Source organism: Neolamprologus multifasciatus, chromosome 9 (assembly GCF_963576455.1).
Source record: "Neolamprologus multifasciatus chromosome 9, fNeoMul1.2, whole genome shotgun sequence".
Lineage (NCBI taxonomy): Eukaryota > Metazoa > Chordata > Actinopteri > Cichliformes > Cichlidae > Neolamprologus > Neolamprologus multifasciatus.
The window spans coordinates 22810841-22831673 of NC_140447.1; the positions used below are offsets into that span (position 1 = coordinate 22810841).

General features: G+C 40.1%; 2 protein-coding genes across 8 annotated transcripts in view; one reads left to right on the plus strand and one right to left on the minus strand.

The window, feature by feature from the left end:
- Positions 1-5846, minus strand: part of dnajc13 (dnaJ homolog subfamily C member 13) — a 35021-nt gene extending 29175 nt beyond the window's left edge. For 4 of the 5 annotated variants that reach the window (XM_085172127.1, XM_085172126.1, XM_085172125.1 and 1 more), the window contains exons 1-2: positions 5806-5846; positions 1430-1510 (exon numbers count right to left, since the gene is read on the minus strand). In XM_085172127.1, coding sequence (XP_085028253.1) covers positions 1430-1510; positions 5806-5831 — 107 coding nt within the window. In that variant the 5' untranslated portion in view covers positions 5832-5846. Of the gene's footprint in view, positions 1-1429; positions 1511-4272; positions 4457-5805 lie in introns of those variants that run through there. The other variant, XM_085172129.1, reaches the window with a different exon arrangement.
- A 2370-nt stretch (positions 5847-8216) lies between these two features.
- lztfl1 (leucine zipper transcription factor-like 1) lies at positions 8217-17740 on the plus strand. Of its 3 annotated transcripts, none has more exons than XM_085173164.1 (10): positions 8217-8494; positions 8813-8937; positions 9075-9269; positions 12651-12708; positions 13136-13207; positions 13321-13386; positions 13479-13556; positions 13868-14026; positions 14422-14525; positions 14705-17740. In XM_085173164.1, exons 1-10 carry the CDS (start codon positions 8492-8494, stop codon positions 14721-14723), a joined length of 879 nt encoding a protein of 292 aa, XP_085029290.1. In that variant the 5' UTR covers positions 8217-8491; the 3' UTR covers positions 14724-17740. The 3 variants fall into 3 exon arrangements, with proteins under 3 accessions (XP_085029290.1, XP_085029289.1, XP_085029291.1); XM_085173163.1 differs by having other exon boundaries at positions 8218-8494; positions 13850-14026; XM_085173165.1 differs by lacking the exon at positions 8217-8494 and adding an exon at positions 8516-8709 and having other exon boundaries at positions 13850-14026.
- The last annotated feature ends 3093 nt before the right edge of the window (positions 17741-20833 follow it).

A 20833-nucleotide genomic window follows, 5' to 3' on the forward strand; every position in this document is an offset into this window, starting at 1 on the left:
ATTGTTTCATAAGAAAAGTAAACATCTTATTTTATTAAATTTCTATGATTTCATAGCTGTGATGAAAAGTACCAAATAATCATAAAAGGCCAGTCACAAATAATTTTCTGGTCAATGTTTTCTTTTTTTTTTAAAAAAAGCCTCTTCTAACAGATTCTTCTATTAGAAGAAGAGCTGCTGACCTCTGGTCTAGGATTGGGTTTAAATCATGTCTGGGAAATTGAGCTCTGGCTTTCTCATGATGGCGGTGTAGAGCACTAGCAAACATATTCGTCCCAAGTCTCCCATAGATGTTCAGCTAAGATGGGATGAATGAAAAGGCCATTACATACGATTCAAATTTTCCCTGCTCAGAAAATCATTCCCAAAAGGATGTGAAGAGACTATGAGGATAGAAATGCTCCATCATAGGATATTCAATTATCCTTCCCACACCAGCAAGATTCCTCATAGAGCATAAAAGAGCCGCTGGATGTGTTCACTGTAGGGGTCATCATACATCAACGCGCGTTTCTGCCGGACACTTCAAGAAGCATTAGTGGATGAACCTCTGATGATGGCTAATGCTTTGCAGCCCTGCTTAAGTTTCCCAAGTCAATAGCAGGCCTTAATGGGACAAAGGCATTTAGAAAGCAAGTATTGGTAATGTGATCCCACCTCCTGACTGCTCAAACTAGAACTTGTCCTTTCTATTAGCTTTGAGGGCTTCCAAGTACAGGGCAGCTACTAGTTTTACACATTTGCCGGTTTAAGGATTCAATTTGCACACTGACAGAATTTAAATGCTGTATAATGTCCCATAAATCAGTGTATGATGGACTCGAGGGCTAATCAGATACATGTTCACAGATAAGTACGTTGGCTTCATTGTATTGTATTACATCATAACTGTTTTTAATCTCCTTTTAAAAATGCATTAACATACAGCGGCTCAGTTACTTCCTAAAGGCATAATTAGGATAAAAATCAGTTGGGTATCTTAACTTTCCTACACACATAAAACACATTAGCTTATAATTTTTATAAGGTAGGCAGTAAACATGAAAGAAGGCATGTTTCCCCATTCCAATAGGCTCTTGACATAACCAAAAATGTTTGATGTCTTGTCCCAGCCAAGATATAATACAGTGTTTACTGCTGTTTAATCTCCTGATAGGCACTCATTACCACCTACAATGTTTGACAGAAAAAGAACACCAACTCTATCATTTAGTAAAGCAGCTTTTCATGCATGACCCCCTATATTTTCCCAAGATAAAGAAGCCAAAAATAAAGAAAGATCTAAGTGATAATTTGGGGACATTTCCGCTTTAGATCCACTGTTTTGTCAAGTTATACGCATAACATCTGAAACAAAATATACTGAAGGCACTGAAATACTATTTGTGAGTCTAAAAAAAGCAAAACAAAACAAAAGTTGCATTCTTACTTTCCCCTCCAGGAGTGTTTGGTAGTATAGAAACAGGCCAGGTCTCTGTTTTCTTTGACGACATTCATCTTTTCACAGGACCTAAAATACAGAAGGAAAGTTACCATGACTGGAATTTTTTAAAAAAGCAAGTTCTTCAACAAATACAAAGGTCAAGGAAAAACACGTTTTAAAGATGTTCGTTTAGGCATTTTTTTAGGGTAAGTATTATATTTCCAGTTATCATATCAGCTGTTACCAAAATCCTTAACCCAGACTTTTGTAAATCACAACCATACCATGTTTACATAACACACATTCCAGTATACTGTGACACACATGTCACACAGTCTCTGAACATATTTTGACTGAGATTTCCACCAGATACTGAACTAATACAGTGCAAACAGTGATTATCCATTAACAGGGAAGAGTCTTCCGCAGCTGGGAGTCCATGACTGAGTCATTCTTCACTGTTATAAGCTACAGCAGGGACAACCCTGTCTCTTCATGCTCTACCTCTATCCTTTATAGTTGCATTCTTGCAGACTCGCTTTGAAAGTGACACCCCCAAGGAACCAACTGGGATATTACAGCTTGCTCAGCATAAACAAAGGGGAAGCAAATGTCTCCATTCCATGCTGATAACCATAGGTGCAAAAACAATACAGCGGTTCACGAACTGAGCATGTGTCAATAAAGTCTGGCATGAAGCCAGCATGGATAATTGAGGCTATGTAAATATACAGAAGTTAGATGGTGTCTTAGGGTTTGGCCAGGCTTCCAATTTGAATTTACAATAGGAAGGAAAAATAAATCACTGTAATTTTACTTCCAGACTAGCTGCTATCAGGACAGGTGCACAAGGATTAACAGGTTTGCTTTTCCAGCTGACAATAAAAACAAAACAGAACATTACTTTAAGTAGCGGACAGTTAACGATAAACCAGTCACCAGAACACAGTAGAGAAAAGGTGGGAAAAACTGCCTCTGCTATCCTTAGTGCAGTAAATTGTAAGCGACTGCAATGTGACAAGGGGAACCTGTGTCAGCACTCTGCCAGGATCCTGGAAAAAAAAATCTGACTCCACTTTTCCTTCCTCTCCAGATCGGAGTGCAAATAAAGCAGGGAGCAGCAAAATTATTCATCTATGCATTTATCACAGTTTCTTGTTTTTTTACCGAGGACCAGACACAATATTAGGAAAATTTTAAGTATGGCAACACAGGATGAGGATCTTCCAAAGTTTTAAAGGTTTGACATCGCTGTTTCAGGAAGAATAAAGAAATAAATTATTTCCCTCCAAATATACAGTCATGTAACTGTATAATCTCATACAGGCAGATGTTAGCATGAGGGACTGCATAGACTGTGCTTTGCTGCAGCACAGAGCAGAGCAGTTTTATTACATTACTGGGATGAGTGTGCTGCTACGACTGTGGAGAAAAAAAAAAAAAAGGTAGATTCCAGGGCTGGGTCATGTGATTTACCCCTCCCTGTACCCATCTGTCCCTTTTTGCCCTTATCAACAGCAAATTATTCCTGGTCTATCCTCAAACACATTTTAACAAAACAGGAAAAAGAAATATGAGATAGGCGAACCCAGTGCAAACCCCACTGCAAGCAAAGCACATAATCAACATGACAACTTGATCCAAACAGATTTTCACAACTTTTCCTTTAACAAATACTGTTTTGAATAATCAAAGGTCTTGTTATGTGGATGTCTGTGACAATTTCTGCAATCCCACAGAGGATACTGGGGTGTCCTTTTTACCAAATATCTTTATCTAACACCATGTTACTCACAAAGAACTACCCAACTAGACTGCAGCCACAGGTTGTATCCATCACAACAATTTGATCAGGTAACTCTCAGTACTCTACATACTATAAAAAATACCATTTAGTTTACAAGGCTAGGTCACCTGTTTCCTTTGGAAAGCAGATGGCTGAAAAACTTTAGCATCAGAGTGGGTGCAAGGGTCAAAATATCATGTGCTATGACATCACTATATGGCTCTAACAGGTTTTTTAATACCTTTAGTTTAAATTCTCTTCTCTGCAATGATATTAGTGAAGCTCAAGTAAATTAAAAGGGGCAATGCTCGAGTAGGGAAACACATGAAGGATGCAGACCTTCAGAACCACATAAAAACTTACATCTAGTCCAGGCCAGGCAAAACACATAATATGAGCTTGATAATCTTATTTTCACTTGTTTAGGGTTTTTTGTGCCCTGCAGATATATTGCAACGCACACCGACATTAGCCAACTATATGAAGCAATCTCTAAACCGGGACGGGAACTAAGTTTGCATTATCTTCTGTGGATCTGCAAGGATTTTATGCAAATACCTTCTCGAAAACTATAATTTCTTCGCTCTTTTTTTTTTCAAAACAGCTAACTAGAAATATAAAACTAACAGTTACACGAAAGAGGCTGAAATGGCAAACAGCAATTCTTAAATTGTGTGGAGGTTGCGCGCTGGCTCCTGATCTGTCAAGTAAATCCATGACAAACAGCATTAACGTTACCAAGCAGCTAGCCAGACTGGTTCATTTCAGAAGGCCTACGCGGTTCACTGTCAGGCTAAGCACGGCGGTATAGTTTTGCGACGTCGACACTTGCTGTTCCACTTAACTACAGTGACCAGCCGATATACTTTGTTATCAGCGTCTGTTTGACAAATGCAGAAAAAGGGGCTGTGGCAGGCCAGTGCTTGGGTTAGCCACCAGCTAACGGCTAACTAGCACATCACTCAGGTTTTATGGACGAACTAGCTAGTCGCATTAGCGACGGGGTTCAATCAAGCAAACATTGGAGAAGCAGACAGTGGCAGGCGCTAACGGCCGCGTTTACCTGTAAAATCGCTAACGGGTGTTATTCGTAGCCGTCCCTCAGCCCCCCACCCTCCTCTGACTGTGCCCGGTGCGTCTCAGTTTTCCCAGAGTGATGCTGGAGGTGCTCAGTTACGCCGTATTCCCCCCAACTGGACTCAGGACGCTGCCATATTCCTCATACCAAAAGTGTGCTACTGCGCAAGCGTGAGGCATGCCTGTCATGCGGCTGTCAGCTGATTGGTTTGTCAGGAACCAACATTGTGAAGATACCTGATACCAGATCGGTTATTATGTCGAATCATTCTGTTTTTCATTTGGTACATACCTTCGAAACTGACTTCGAAACAGTTCAGCGATGCCATATACTGCGGAAGGGGTTTATTACTGGAAATCTCTAGTTTCTTTTAGAGAAGAAATGACCGAATATGCGACCACAGACATAATAATACTTACATTTCCCTTTTCACCAAATAGTCGAGCACATACAGATTACACACGTAAAGAAGTGAAGATACATCTCAAAAATTCTAGTAAAGAGGTATAAATAAGAATAAGTAGTTTGCCAAATTATGCATGATCAGGGAATGAAAACGGAGTACAGCTCCTCTACTTGCAAGTAGCCTGTTGTATAATTATTACTCCAAATAACCTTCATGACTAAAAGTGTCTGCTTATTTTTCATCAAAGTTATGTATGACGACAATAGAGGGATAGACGACGGGATGCTAGGTAAACTGGACAGTAGATTAAACCTCGCTGATTCCTTTATATTTTACTATTTACCTCTTAATCTTACTTCTTCTTTTTTTTGCAGAAAGCGAGGGAAAATAGCTGGAAAGAACATATTTCTGAACAGTAGCCTGTTCAATAAAACGCAACTCCTGGGATAAATACAACTATTCTGCCCCCTAGGGACACTTTCCCATCAATGCAGCAATTCCTTTTGTTCAGGCATAGTATTCATACAGCCAGTTTCCCGCACATGGGTTAAGCCTGTTCCTAAAGTAGAAGAAACATTAAATGAGGATCTCCACTTAAAAACACTAGACTGAATCGGTGTCTGACAGAAAAGTTCCAGAGCATAATAAAGGACACAGATATGTCAGGCACACTCAAACAACTTTAAATAAACACGTAGAAAACAGTATTTTTCATCCTTACCCAGTAATCCTAACATGAATCTACACACTGCCTACTGCACTGTGTTATTTTTACATCATTTTATGTATTTTATTGCTCATTATATTTCATTACTTTTTTTTTGCATTCATATTCATTTTTTTCTCTTTCCATTCACTTTCCATGCATTTGGTCTTGAAATGACTCACATTCGTATAATATTACATTTCTTTTTGACACATATTTCATATTTCAGCTGCCCATCAAAGTAAACTACCTGAATACATTGTTAACTGCGAACAGCCTACAAATAAACAACTGAGATGTATAACAGGACCATCATAAAGGCCTCTAAGAAAAAGTAACAATTTGTTATCTTTAGCGTGTAACTTTACTGTTTTTCAACCCCTGTCTGAATTTTTAAGTGACTCACCGCGACTGCAGGTAAAGAGGAAACATCTTTGCCTTGTTACCGACTGTTACTGACAGATGTTGCAAACTAAACTTGAGCAGAGCAGCAGTCACGTTATAAGCCATCTGATTAGGTGACTAACCATGCGCTGCCCGTTAGTCTAATTTAATTAGAGCTAGAGAGACATGAGGGGGAGAAAAAAAAAAAACATTTCCGTCTTTTTCCATGGAGTCAAATGGAGGGTGAAGATCTTGAGGATGAGAAGACAGTGCCAATCAGTGAAGCTTTTATTTGGCTCATATGATGTCCACTGCATTTGACTGATGGAGAAACAGACTAGACGATCAACTGAATCTGAAAGACTACAAAAAGACTAACTGTCTAGTAAATGCAAAATTAAAAGCATTGCAATCTGTTGCTGAAAATATTAAAATCGGATATTTAGAACTTTATAGTCTTTACAAAATGTATAGCTGAGAGTTTAGCTTTGTTGTTACAACCCTCTGGGTTAGACTGGACAGGGTTCTTGTGTTTGTGCTCCTGTCATACTTTTTTTTTCTAGCCAGATGGTGCCACCTACTGCTGTATACTGTGCAATGAATGAGCTCAGGCAGGTACTTGCTGCATAATAAATATTTTGGTAGTGAGACCTGATATTATGTGTGATTTGGATATAAAGGCAGGAGGCCAAACTGGAGGTGACAGAATTGAAGATGCTAAGATTTTCATTGGGCAAAATGAGTACATCACAGGGACAGCTCAGGTTGAGTGCTTTGGAGACAAAGTTAGAGAAGAAAGGCTCAGATGGTTAGGGCATGTGCAGAGGAGGGATTGTGGATATACTAGGGAAAGGATGTTGAAGATGGAACTGCCGGGAAGTCCACATAGAGGATTAATGGGTGTGTGCCAGGGATAAGTGGAGATGGAGGCAGGTAATGCGGTGTGGTGATCCCTAAAGGAAAAAAAACAGGAGAAGACGATTTAGGCTTTTTGCAATCACAAGACAAGAGACAGAAAAATAAAGTTGAGAGGAAATGAGAGGAAAAAACAAATTGCATGTAATGATTGAAATGATTAATTAGTATTTCAAACTCTTACTTGCTTTCCTGACTAATTTTCTGTTAGTAAAACATTTTCAGTTCTCAGTGCAACGCCTCCAAAGATTTTTACACTACATATGTAGTGTTTGGCTCATAAAAGTGTGAAGGTGCTGTGTCTCTTCACACTGTCCTCCTCTTACATGGTCTGCTTTTATTCTGTGTGTGTGTGTGTGTGGTATGTGTGCGTGGGGTGTGTGGGGGGGGGGGGGGGGGGGGAGTAATGTGATGCTGTTCCTATTTTTCCCGCATAAGGCTTCACTATTGCAACATTTCTATGACATACATCTGTCTGTTCCCACAGTCCCACACATTTTATCCTCTGTTTTCTGGGAATCACCCTGTATTTTCTCACAGTTGCAAATCAGTGATGAAACACAACATGTAGCAAGATGGTGAATATACTATCTACTCAGAGAATCTCAATGAGAGAGAAGATTTGAAAGATGAAGGGGGAGAGTTGTCAGAACATAAATCCATTCTCTCCCCTTTATAGGACAGTGCAGACAATAGACAGCAAGGCAGGGAGAGAGTGAAGGGGAATGACACAGGGAATGGCCTGGATCAGATTCAGACCCCTGCAGTGAGGACTCTAAGTACACCGGTGCTCAATCAGGTGTGCCACAGTAGCACTGTCAATTCAGTCTTATAATGAGTTTATGACTGACCATCAGTCACATTCAGTGCAAACCCATCTGCAACTAGCAAGGGTAGAAATGTGGATGCCAAAAAAAAAATGGTGAAACTGAATAGTCATCTGATCGTCAATAGTCATCCGTTTAGAAAATCATCCTGATCGGGAGATGTTCGATATCTAAATACTGCTCTAGATTCAATAGCACCAAAAATAAGAGCTGCATTATGTGTATGTGTGTCCAAGAAAGACATTAAAACACAGTATACATGTATACTGGGTGTATATGTATATGGAACACACACCAAAACTCTGCTTCTCATGTGTTTATAGGCTTTCACAAATGGGCTAGTTCTTTAGTGGGGCTGACATTTTGACTGGGATGAATCTTGTCAAAACACTGAATTGCGAAGCAGACAACTGAATGACTTGATTACCGACTATTTTTGAGGCAGTTAAAGGCAGATAGCATGTTCTATGTTGAGATCGAATTAACGTAAAACAACAAGACTAAACAACTACCATTAAATTAAAACCAGTTAAAAAACATCTTATAGTGAATATCACACACGTGTGTATATGAAATGTTGTTAAGATGAGGCAGTTAATGTTGATTTGGGATTCACTTTTTTGTTTCAAATCTTTACGTAGCGCCATTGAATGCACCTCTGGTAACCAAGGTGATGACGCTCTTTTCCGTTACCAAGGCATTCTCAATGCAAACACTAGCTGCTAGGAGGCTAGCAAATCTGCTTGATAGTCTTATAGCTGTCATATAACCTTTGCTTAGCCTCGTCGAATGTAATTATAAGAGATTTTTAAGAACACTCGATTCCAGCATTTCACCGCTGGTTTTCAGTCTGCTCACTGAATGATCTAAATTATAGCCAGAAACACCCATTTTTTTCCTCTTTTGGAGCAGCTCAGTCTTCAAGCTAGCTAACTTAGTTACGTTAACGTTAGCTCCACAGCCATCATGGTAAGTAGCTGAAATGATTTGCTGTACAGGCCACCTGTTCGCTTTTAGGAGTTTAGCATGCTAAACGCCTAGCCCTGTGCTCTAAAGCTGAATCAAAAGACGAGTGAACCGCTAATGTTAGCGAGCAACCCTTTATATACATAAATTGTACGCTGGATGTGCAAGCCCATGTGAAAAGGCCCTGCTGCATATTAGCAAGAGAAAATCCTCTTCAAGTTAGCTAATTATCTGCTTGTTTATGTACACCTTATTTGTGTTCATTTTTTATTCTGTGTGCCGATCTTTGCTTAAAATCAAATTTCTTTTATCTTCGTGTAGGCTGAATTTGGATTTAATGAACACCATCAGAATGAAATCATCAATTATATGCGATTTGCACGTTCAAAGAGAGTTCTAAGGCTCAAAACTATCGACTCATGCTTCGAGGAGCTCAAAGATAGCAGGTGACTGATCATTTCTTCTCTTTTCTCACGTTACTTCCGCTCAGTTGTCTATGTAAAGTAGATATGCAGGAAAAATGAAGTGCTTTTCGGTTCAGATGTACCTGAAACATTTCCAATTTACGTGCATTTTTGTGAAGGCTGGTGGAGGAAACCTTCACAGTGGACGAGGTGAAGGAGATGCTGGACGAGCTGCAGGCGGTGGTGCGTGGGGAGGTAGAGATGGAGCTCATCAACACAGCCCACACCAATGTGCTGCTGCTTAGGCAGCTTTTCTCCCAGGCTGAAAAGTTTTACCTACGATTACAGAGTGATATCTCGGAGCTGGAAAACAGGTGGTCTATCTAGAAATTGCTTATCAGATATATATAGACAAACGGACACACAGTGCTGTGAGAAAATATTTGCCCCCTTCCTGATTTCTTTTTTTTTTTCTGTTCACACTTATATGTTTCAGATCATCAAACAAATTGTAATACTAGACAAAGATAACCTGAATAATTAATGAAAAAATGGCATCCATGGGAGAGTTCTGAGGTAAAAACCACTGCTGACCCCCCCCCCCCCCAAAAAAAAAAAAAAACCAAAACAAAACAAAACAAACAAACAAACCAAAAAAACAAAGGCTTGTCTTACATTTACCAAAAACACCTTGATGATTTATGACAACATTCTGTGGACTGATTAGACAAAAACTGAACTTTTTGGAAGGTTTAAGTGCCGTTATGTGTGGCATAAAAGTAACACAGCATTTCATAAAAAGAACATCATACCTGTGCAAACAGTCAAAAATGTTAGTGGTGGTGGTCTGGAGCTGCTTTGCTGCTTCAGGACCTGCATGACTTGCTGTAATTGATGGAATTCTGTTGTCTACCAGAAAATCCTCAAGAAGAATATCTGGCTGTCAGTTCTTACATTTACCTTGGATTGGCCAAGTCAGCATTTGGATTTAAATCAAACTGAAATGCTTTTGCATGACTTTAAACACGTCATCCATGCTGGTAAACTCTCCAGTTTGGATGAACTAAAGTAATTCTGCAAAGAACAGTGGGCCAAAATTTGTTACACTGAAGCTGAAAGAGCCTCCTACTTGAAAGCACTCTTCTGTCTGACCACTAGGTTGTGCAGGGGATGTGAAATGTTATTCATTATTCTGAGGTCTTTGTTCAACACCCTCCTCTCATACACTAACTGTGGGGGCAGCAGAGTAGTTCACAGTGCCAACCTTCCTGATCATGGCATCAATGGAAAGATGCCTAAAAAAGATGCCTTTAAAAAAAAGGAAGAATAGTCTTTGTGACATTTTTAATGTCTACATTTTTATTATGTTTATTGTGGGATTATTTATCATTGCGTGCTGAATGGTTGGCTTATCTGAACCAGCCTCTCAGCAGTTAGGCCTTTTTACATAGACAGGAGGTAGTTAAAATGATGTGATAGGGGCCATGTCACAGCAATGTAAAAAGTAAGCTTCATGTTAAAGAGAAAGGTTCCACCACACTGTATCATAGACCACTTCCTCTGCAGTGCTGCTCAGATTCAGATCGTGTACATGTTACATGCCAGGTAAAAAGGTCACTGCCAGCCCTCGCTGTCAGTTTAACCCTTTTTTTTCCATTACGCTTGTTTCTCACTTTTTTGTTTGTTTTTTTTGCAGGGATGTTCAGTTAGCCTGAAAACCACAACATGCACACGCACTATGCAGTGTGGGTAAACTGAGCTGTGAATTTAGATAAGCCTTAGCATTAAAAGTAATATTAAAAAGCATAATGGAAACGTACAACCTCAGAAAAGTGCATGACCTTTTTTTTTTTTTATATAATTTGCAGAGGAGACCGTTAGGCCTTTTAACATTTGAACATTTTTCCAAGGCTATTTCTGGATATGTTTAGTATCAGAAACAAATACAGATATATTTGTAGGGGTTTTTTTTAAACTTTGAAACTATTTGCAAAAGATTTGGTGAATTACTTAAGTCTGCTACTTTAATTTCACAAAGATTACAACGCTAATATTTATTGAAAGTAATAATCATTAGCAAGTGGCACAAAGCCATTTGCTTACAATAACATATGTATTAATTAAACCTGAAAGATAATTCTTGTGTTCTTCTTTAACAAGTGTGCCAGATGTTCTTCAGAGAATGTTTTTTTTCATATTACAAACCCAAACATGGAGAAATGAGGGCATGCACATGTGGTACCAGAAACAAAGCTACATTACATGTGAACTGTAGTCAGAATATTGCACTCTTTGGCACAAAGGTATCAGGGCTTTCTGGCTCAAGTATGCCTATATCTCAGAGCAACAGTATTGGGTATATGAAGGGTGCACAATGGTACAGAGCCCCGCAAGGGACGCTGGAGAAAAAGAAAATAAGGATGAACTTTTACGAGACCTCGCAAAAGTTCATCTTCATTTTTTTTTCTCCAGCGTCCCTTGCGGGGCTCCGTAACTTTTGTCTTGTTGCATGTGCATGATGTCCTCTTGTGGGACCTCTCTTGACCGCAGGAAACGCTCTAAATCCTCTTTCATGTCTGCTGCCGAGGGAGATCCCGAGTTACTTTTGTGAGATACCACAAATGTAACTTGGGATCTCGCAAAAAACCTTTTGCGAATCTTGCAAAAGTTCATCTTCATTTTTTTTTTGTCCAATGTCCCTTGCGGGCCTCCGTAGAGGCCCCAACCCTCACCCATCATCCCTCACTCCATCCCTCTCCAAAAAATAAAAAACAAACAAACAAACAAAAAGTTCAGATAGCAAAAACTGACAGTGCCACAGGTTGTAGGCTTCACTTCTGAAATGAGGAAGCTTTTGATTTAAAATTCAAATTTCATGGTCACGCTTAAGCCTAAACCGCACGTCGACCGGTCCTTTTTCTCACGAGTGAGGATATGAAAGCAACTTTTTTTCTTCATCTCAGTCAGATAACATCAGCTTGCTGTCCAAATGTCCTACTTACGATGACCTAATGACTGAGACCCGGGGTCCAGGTTGCTCAGTGCAGCGCCCCATGGCTCATACACAAGTATAAACGCACCGCCTGTTTTCTGTGACACTCTGATGAACTTCATAAATGAATGTGACCTCTTCTCACCTTTCACCTTGTTAACACACTGTGTGTGTTCTTTGGAAAAGTAGTTTTGTAATATGCGAGCGGTGGGTGGATGAATAACCTCCAAAGCCTTTTTTTCACAGGGCTCAGCTGTACGTGACTTACACGGTGTCTAAAGCTAGGAATACGCCCCATATCACAGGCTACGTGTCTTCATCTGCTATTTAAAACCACATTACAGCTTTTCAGAAGCCTGATCTGCTCACCACAAGCGTGCATCTTAAAACATGAGTGCTAAACTGCCACCAAGAGATAGGGTGTTAAGTTTCCCTGCCAAACATTTAGATGGTAGATCGCTGTAATGTTCAAAAACATAAACATCGACATTGCGGTGACAAGTTAGCTGATGTGAGGAGATCACACAGATTGTCATATCAGTGCACCCAGTGTAGCATTTAAGTGCTGTTTACAGTAACCCTACATTTGTCATAATAAATAAACTGTCATTTTTGTCTGCATGTAATATTTTTCATTTTCGGTCTTATTATGCAATATCATGTCTTCACTGTTGTTCAGCACTTTGTGACTGTTAGGTCTGTGAAAAGCACTATATAAATAAATGTTACTTCTATCGTCTTTGTTATCGTCTGACCCGTACAGGGAGCTGTTGGAGCAAGTGGCTGAATTTGAGAAGACTGACTTCAAAACCACCGATAAGGTGAGCATAAGGTGCAGTTTTGGCACGTGTGAGAGCTTCAAACATTACCGCTGAGATATTGAGATATTCGTCATTGATCATGCGTCCCTAGCGTATTTGTACCCACAGTTAGTAACTAGAGAGGCGTGCAGCTGCTTCTGTGCATTTTAAATAGTTTTCTGTACCTGTCTATAGTAGCCTGGTGGTTACTTACTCACACATCACTGAGGTTGACAAGTGGTTTTATCACATACCGTTTTATGACAAACAAATGAACTGCTCTTTCATGACTCTTTCATGACACTAGTCTTCATCACATTTATGGGAAAGTGAAAGACTTGCCTAAATGGTGTTGATTTTTTTTTGTTTGTTTGGTTTTACAGTTACATACCTGTTAGATAAAGAACAATTGACCATCTAATCTTTGTTATTTAAAAATATCCCCCAGATTAACAAAGAAACAAGCAAACCCAAGTTGGCCCCTCTGAATGAAAGTGGAGTGTCTGAACTTCTCAACAAGGTAAAGACATGTGGTACATTATATGGATTGCTTCCATAGATTCACTGGGATGTTGGATTGTCTGTATGTTTACATAGTAAACCACAGCTACTGTATCTTCAATACTTCTTCAGGAGATAGTGAGACTACAACAGGAAAATGACAAACTGAGAGCGAGGCTCCGGACTTTAGAATCCCAGGTACACAAATGACATTTTAAACAATGTGCTATCTTACTCGTGCTTGATAGCGATAGTTGTGTTGTTAATTCTCTTCCTGCTTGATTGTTTAGGCCATGAGTGCACTAGATGAGAAATCCAGGGCAGAGAGAGCTCTGAAAGACCTTCAGAGAGTGCAAGGTGAACAGCAGGTACGTTTCCAAATGTGGCTTACAGTCAGCAAGTGTCATCTTCTCACTTTTTCTTTTTTTTGGGTCTCGCTTTGCGTTCCATTTCGCTACTTTCGTTTGTTTAACTTTACAGTTTTTCGTTTTCATATAAATGTTTTCTGCCATTTGCTTTTATCTGCCAACTTGGACCTAAATGGTATGTATCCACATGGTCAAAGTGTGTATTTTGTCGTCGTTAGAAATAGATTTTTTAGTCTTGATGTCATAACTCATTCAAAAAAGGTGAGGTAACGGTGTTGCCGTTCCCTTTTAAGGTGGCTGCTCAATCCAAGGAAATCAACAGTCTAGAGGACACAGTGGCAGCTCTGAGAGAGGACTACGAGAGGTCTCTCAGCGCCAACGTGGCAACCCAGAAAGATTTGCAGGACAACCTGATCTCTTCCAAACATGAGCTTCTGCGAGTGCAAGAGCAGCTGGCCTTGGCAGAGAAAGTGAGCAACTTTGGTCTCTTCCAGGAATTGAAAGTAACGAGCAAACATATAGTTAACACCCACAAAATGCCAAGTGTTGTTGTTGCTGTTCTACCCAGTTATTATTGAAGTTGTGAGACAATGAGGGTGTCATGAAGTCTGCGAACATGACGCGCAAAAGGCCTTTCTTGCTGTTTACGAATCTCTCCTTGCTCTTCATCAGCAAGTGGCACTGCGGAAGCAAACGTTTTTTCATGTTCACTTTCCTGTCATGAGTTTCTAAGCAAAAGGTCATGCAATTGAATGTTGTACTCGCCGCCTAATGCCATTGGGACAGTTGGTCAGGTGCACTGAGCAATCTGTGCTGTTTTTCTCACGTTTGAATGTGTGTGTGTGTGTGTGTGTGTTGCGCGCAGGAGCTGGACAAGAAGTTCCAGCAAACTGCGGCCTACCGCAACATGAAGGAGATTCTAACCAAGAAGAACGAGCAGATCAAAGAGATTAGGAAACGATTGCAGAGGTGAGTCTATGATTGTGAAATTATCCAAATCTAGTAGGTAAAAATGAATCAACACCCTTGAAAATAAAATCATACGGCATCCCAGTGTAGTCATAATATATAATACTAATAAGCTAATTGTGAGATTTTCCTTCTCTTGTTCATGTTTGACTAATTTCAGATTTTGCTCTCTGTTTCAGATATGAGCCTAATGAGTGAGCTCCACCCGGGACAGCTGGTTTAACAGATGTTTGCGGGTATAAAGTGGGACCAAGATTTACGACTGTGGTTTGGATACGAAACCATCTGATCTTTTGCTGTAAGACAAGAGAGACAGAAAAAAAAGCTCTTCCACGAGGAAACTTTTATTCATGCTTTGTCTGGCATTTTCACTAGTAATCGGCTTTAGTAAAGAGTAGGAGCGGGAAGCTGGAAGCACACGCAACTACACACACACACACACACACACACACACAAATGTAGTAGTGATGGCCGAGCTTTCTTTTTCCGTGTCTCAGTTCAGAGCTCACTTACAGTAGCTAGCAGACTTCCCTCTGTGCTCTATGCAATTACCAACACGTCCCAGTTCGAAGAGGCCTTGTCTGTTTGCTGAATTTGACAGATACGTTTTTGTCTGCCGGAAGCTTTGCAGTCTTATTATTGTGTGATAATAGGTTAAAATATTTGGCATTCATGCATCAGGTGATTACTGATATCCTGCTGAATAGTCTTAATCTCAGCAGCCCCGTTTTCTAGTGAACTTGGCATCGCTTTTGAGTTACATGCAGTTTCAAGCAAATCCAAGCCACAGAAAAAAGTTTATTGATCTGTTGCGGTTCATCTGATTTGTTACCTAAGCATTTAATAGTATTGCACACCAAATACCTACAGTGTTTCTTTTTTCTTTTTTCTTTTTTTTCCCAATGCGTGAAAACCCAGAGCTTTTACTTTTCTGCTCTTGCCTATTAAATGACATGAATAATGATTTACAGTGATTTCCCTAGTTCCCCTTCAAAATCGCATAGAATATTTTTGTGTGGAATCTCTATCCATGTACTTTTCGTATTGCTGTGGGCGATGGAGTGTAAGAGTAAAAAAAAATATTTACATGATGTTCATGAAGTAATGCTCTTGTAGAGTATGACACATCTACCCTATATTACACTAGATGTGTGTTTGTTTGTATTGTGCAAAGTATGGGGTAATAAAAGCTGGTACTGAAATACGTCGTCGGTTTTATGAAAGTTTCTTCTTCACATTTAACTTCAGCTGATATCATACACTAAAGAGACACTTTACTGCATGAACATGTTTCTAGTGCACTAGTAACCTGACCCTCGTTTTGCCTTCAGAACTGCATAATTCTTCACGGCACAGATTCAGCACGATACTGGAAACAGATTTTGGTTCATATCCATGATGGGACTTTCTGGTTCCACCACATCCCAAAGATGCTCTACTGGATTGAGGTCTGGTGACTGGAAACCATTTGAGCACAGTGAGCTCAGTGTCACGCTCAATAAACCAGTTTAAGATCGCTGGAGCTTTGTGGTACACTGATGTCTGTGGTCGTAAAAGGATTGACATGGTCAGCAACAATACTCAAGTAGGCTGTTGCATCTAAATGATGCTCAGTTAATATTAGGGAGCCCAAAGTGTGCCAATTCAATATCCCCTACACCATTACACCACCACCAGAAGCCTGAACCACTGATACAAGTAGGTCGGATCCATGCTTTCATGTTGTTTATACTAAATTATGACCCCACCATCCGAATATTGTAGACGATCATCTGACCCGGCAACATCTTTCTGTTTTTCTGCTGTCCAATCTTGGTCGTCCTATGTCAATTACAGCCTTGGTGTTCTGTCATTTAACTAACAGGAATGCCAACTTTAGCCCATTTGCTTCGATGTTTGATGTGTGCTGCATTCAGAAATGCTCTTCTACATATCTTGTTATTTGAGTAACTTACCTTCCTATCAGCTCAAAGCGTCTGGGAATTTTTGTGTGACTGGCACTCACTGTATATTTTCTCTTTTTATTTTTTTTCCTTTGTAAACTGGAGTGGAAAAATCCCAGTAAATCAGTAGTTTCTGAAAATCAGATTTGATGATTAGAGATTCCCCTTAACAAACTGTTGAATAGGTCCACCTAACAACGTGGGAGTTGAGTGTGTTTGATTAAAAATACTCACCCTATTCATTTAAAACAAAACAAAAAGTTGATGTAGTGAATGCCATGCCACATACACGGCACGTTTGTGTAATCTGTACCAGGGGGCGCCACAATGCAATAATACAAAAATACACATGCACAAATAAATGTATCTCATTATAACCTCGAAAAAACTCAGTTTGGGCAACAGGTGCTTGATGTCAGTGACTTTGCAGCCTGTTGTCACTGCACTGGTTACTCACAAGTACTTAAAATATTTTTTCTTTTCTTTTTTTTTCAAGTTACAGATGCAATCGTGTTTTGTGTGTTGACCCATGTATGTTTTTTTCAGGCCAGTAAGTAGGACTAGATGCTAATGCTGCCACACTAAGACACCCAGGAACAACAAAGCACAAAACTACATGTTTTTAACTACAAATCTGTGGGCAGGAGTATTATTATGTTTATGGATTCTGTATTATTTCATGCTAAATCAGCAAGGGTGGCCGGTTTTAGTAAAGTACCACCAAAAAATAAAAATAAAAAATTACCTGTTAAGAAGATTCCAGGGGGTAAAATGACCATGAGGTAAATCTCTCTGATGATACTCGTAATAATAGTGCTGACTGGTATTATTTGCACAAAAGAATTGCTGTTGTTGTAGAGTTTACCATATTTAATCTGCTTTGCTTATTTTGAGAAACATGTGTTTTGTTTCCCTGTTTCTCCTAACCAAAGCAGACCGAGATAGCACCAAAATAAGAAACAGTGGTCACCAGCAAGTCAACCGTCAAACCCTTTTTGTTTTCACTGAAACCCTTAAAAGCCACAGTGTCCTGAATTAAACTCATGTGAGTTATGCATCTTGCACAGAACTTATGCACATGAGGTGGTCCTCCTTTCATACGTGTTAAAGGAGGGAGTAGGTGAGAAACACACTACGTGCTTATACGAGCTGTAAACTCATAACAATGATGATGCTTTAAAACCTATTAGCGCTGCTCTGATTCAGAAAGATGGCATCTACATTATTTCTTCTCCACCACCTAATGAAAGTTGTGTTTAGCAAAAAAATAAATCCTTGCCCTATATTTGCATGTAGTCGCGTGCTTGTGGTGCAGCTAAAGAGTAAACAAGACAGGGATTGAGAACCGCTGGTTGGTTCGGATAGGATGCACAAGCTAAGCTGCTGTACAACAGACTGACAATAAATCACAGCAGCAGGCACAGGAAGTGGTAACTTGTATGTACCAAGCAGAGACTCTTGCACTGCCGAGAGAAGTCACAGCACTTTCCCACAGTATGGGGCAATAGTTAATTCAGAGTAGTGAAGCTGGTGAAGAACAGCTTCCTGCTCACTGACAAGGCATCAAAGGGGTTTTCTCAGTTTCACTAGCAACGCAGAAGCTTCTGGTTTTCTACAGAATCACGAAGCAGGCATTTGCTGGTGCTGGTGTTGCTGGTGGGGAGAGTTTCAGACTGTAAATGCCCTAAAACAAAGATGGTTGGACTTTTAGGGGAAGAAAAGACTGCGGCAATCTACGCTAATCTCAGGTTTCGATGTTAGCGCTGGCATATTTACACCCACATGGTATCCAGTAACTACAGAGCAGTGTAACATTCCTGTTCAATCTTGCCCTGAACTTGTACTAGTGTGATTTAGCAGTCACGTATCACAAGCCATATTTGATCTCTATTTGTCCTGCAGGTGATGTTAATGTAAGTGTAAAGGTGTATGGCAGTGTATTGATAGCTGAGATATTACATTTGTCTGTTAATCCATCCATGTTGCTTGGATTTGTTAAACAAAAGACAAACTCAACAACGCTGCCATCTCTCAAGATTTCTGAATCACCCCAGTAACCATAATGTGGCAGAATCATAACACCGTGGAACCAGTAGGTATGTTTTATTTGACATTGTTACATCAACTGCTGCTTCCAGGTTGGTTCCCTTCTCTCATATCCTTTGTCTCTGCCTTTATCTCTGTGACGCCGGCTACCTCACTGTCACTGTGGGAACATTGTTGTAAAAAGGTTAGGCCTGCATATCTCAGCTTCCCGGGCCCGCTCGATGTCACTCAGTAACTGGCAGTTGCTAAGAGATGACACAGATGACGACAAAGAGATACTGGAAGCAGCTTTTAGTCTCTTCTGAGAATAACTGCTTAACGCAGTTGTTTTTTATCTCGCTTTTTCTGTGAAATAAAATGGCACATACATGCTGAGTTCACAAAACAACTCAAAGTTTGCCTCTCTGCGCTACGAGGATCTCCAGTTGTAAGTGTAACACACATAATCCTGGTTTAGCTGAAGTGATTGGGAGGTTTTTCCCCCTCTTATTCATTCTGTTGAGTAATCTACCCCCATCAATCAGAGAGAAGTCAGGTTGTCATATGAATCTGTTGCTTATGTTTTGTGACTTTGTCTATCACAGTGGAAATTCATTTCACGCTACAAAACTTAACACAGAAACTACACTGTTTACTTTGCTTTTACAAATGGGACAATCCTTTGTTTCTGGACTTTCTGTGATTTTTCATGCCTTTTTGTTATGTTGAACATGAATAGGTATCAAAACAACATGTTCAAAGTCTTTTATTCCCACAAGGGATGATTGGTTTGAGAGATCTAGTATTTTTTTGTTTCAGGTTGTATACATGGTCATTCCAGGGTGTTTTCCCTGCTTTATATTCTTCAGAGTTGGAGATTTAGAAAAGGTAGCAGAATATGCCACGTCTGGTTTTCTGTTCTACGCCTCTCCAACCAGATGATGCTGGGAATATCCCACAGACTGCAGCATGACATCAGCAGTTGACTTCTAGGCACATCTCAGAGCCTCAGCGTTTTGGCATGTGGGTTTTTTGTTGTTTGGAATTGCAAGTGACCACATATGAATGAGGAAGTGATGCGCTGTATTGGTGCAATATGCAGACACATGAGCAAACGCTTGGTGACAGTGAGAAGTAAAAGCTCCTCCAGCAGAACTAGACCCAAGGAGGGGCAGCCATGAGCAGTTGGGGTGATGGAAGGAAGACAGAAAAGAAGGCACACTGTGGAAGAGAGCCAGAGATGGATAATAACTTATAAGGAAATGCAGAGTAATGTGTAAACAAATAGAAAGTGAAAAAGGTAAGTGAAGAAGAAACACTCAGTGCCTCATGGGAACCCCCCAGCAGTCTGGGCCTTAAAAGTCGAGAAGTGTCTGTGTCTGAAATCCAGTCTGGGAGCTGGTTCCAAAGAGAGGGGCCTGGAAGCTGATTTTTAGGGCCCAGTACAATAACTTCAGTTTTATCAATCACTAAAACTAAAACACAAATGTTTCTCTGATCATTTTGGATAAAATACTCCGCAAGTGAAAACACGGATGAGAAATCCAGCTCAGTGGCTCAGATTGGCACAGGTAAGCCTGAGCTGGCAGCTGCTGGTTGCTCCTATATTCAGCACACCACTGAAAGTCAGCCTTGGAAGTTTCTCCTTTCCATTTGCGTGTGTTTCAAAAGCAGGGCAGTACTGACGGTTGGCCTGAACAAACCCCACACACACACACACAGCTGGAAGACCTCTGCCTGAACCGCAGTGCCACCACATCACACCTGATACGGCTGAAAAGATGTGTGATTGGGCGAAGTGTGCCGTCACGGGTTAGATTTTCTAGAGCCTGAAAACAGAGCATGGAGAAGGTTCATAATTCTTATTACAATAAATTTTGGATTTTTTGTGCTATCGAAAATCATCCTTAATGTTCAGAAACAGATCTGTTAGTTTTATTGTTTTTTCCTGGACTTTTAAAAACAAAATCTCCTTTGCATTTCATGTGCATTAAATAGTTTGATTTATTGGTTCAGTCCAAACACAAAAAATACAAATACAGTTAAATTAATCCGGAAACTTGCTTTTTATTTATTGTTTGAAAAGGCTCTTGTAATCCACAGCCAACGGCTCAGCGCAATGGTTCCTTTATGACAGACATTACTATCAACACACAACAAAGGTTAAAGAGCATGGGCCTCAGTGAACAAAACCTTCACCACACACACGCACACACACGTGTTACACAACAACGAAAACACAAAGCACGCCCATGGCTACAGCAGCAGTGAGAGCTATGTCATAAGATGTCATGAGATGCATGAAGCTTTAAAGTGTGTCATTCAGGCAGCAGTCTGCAG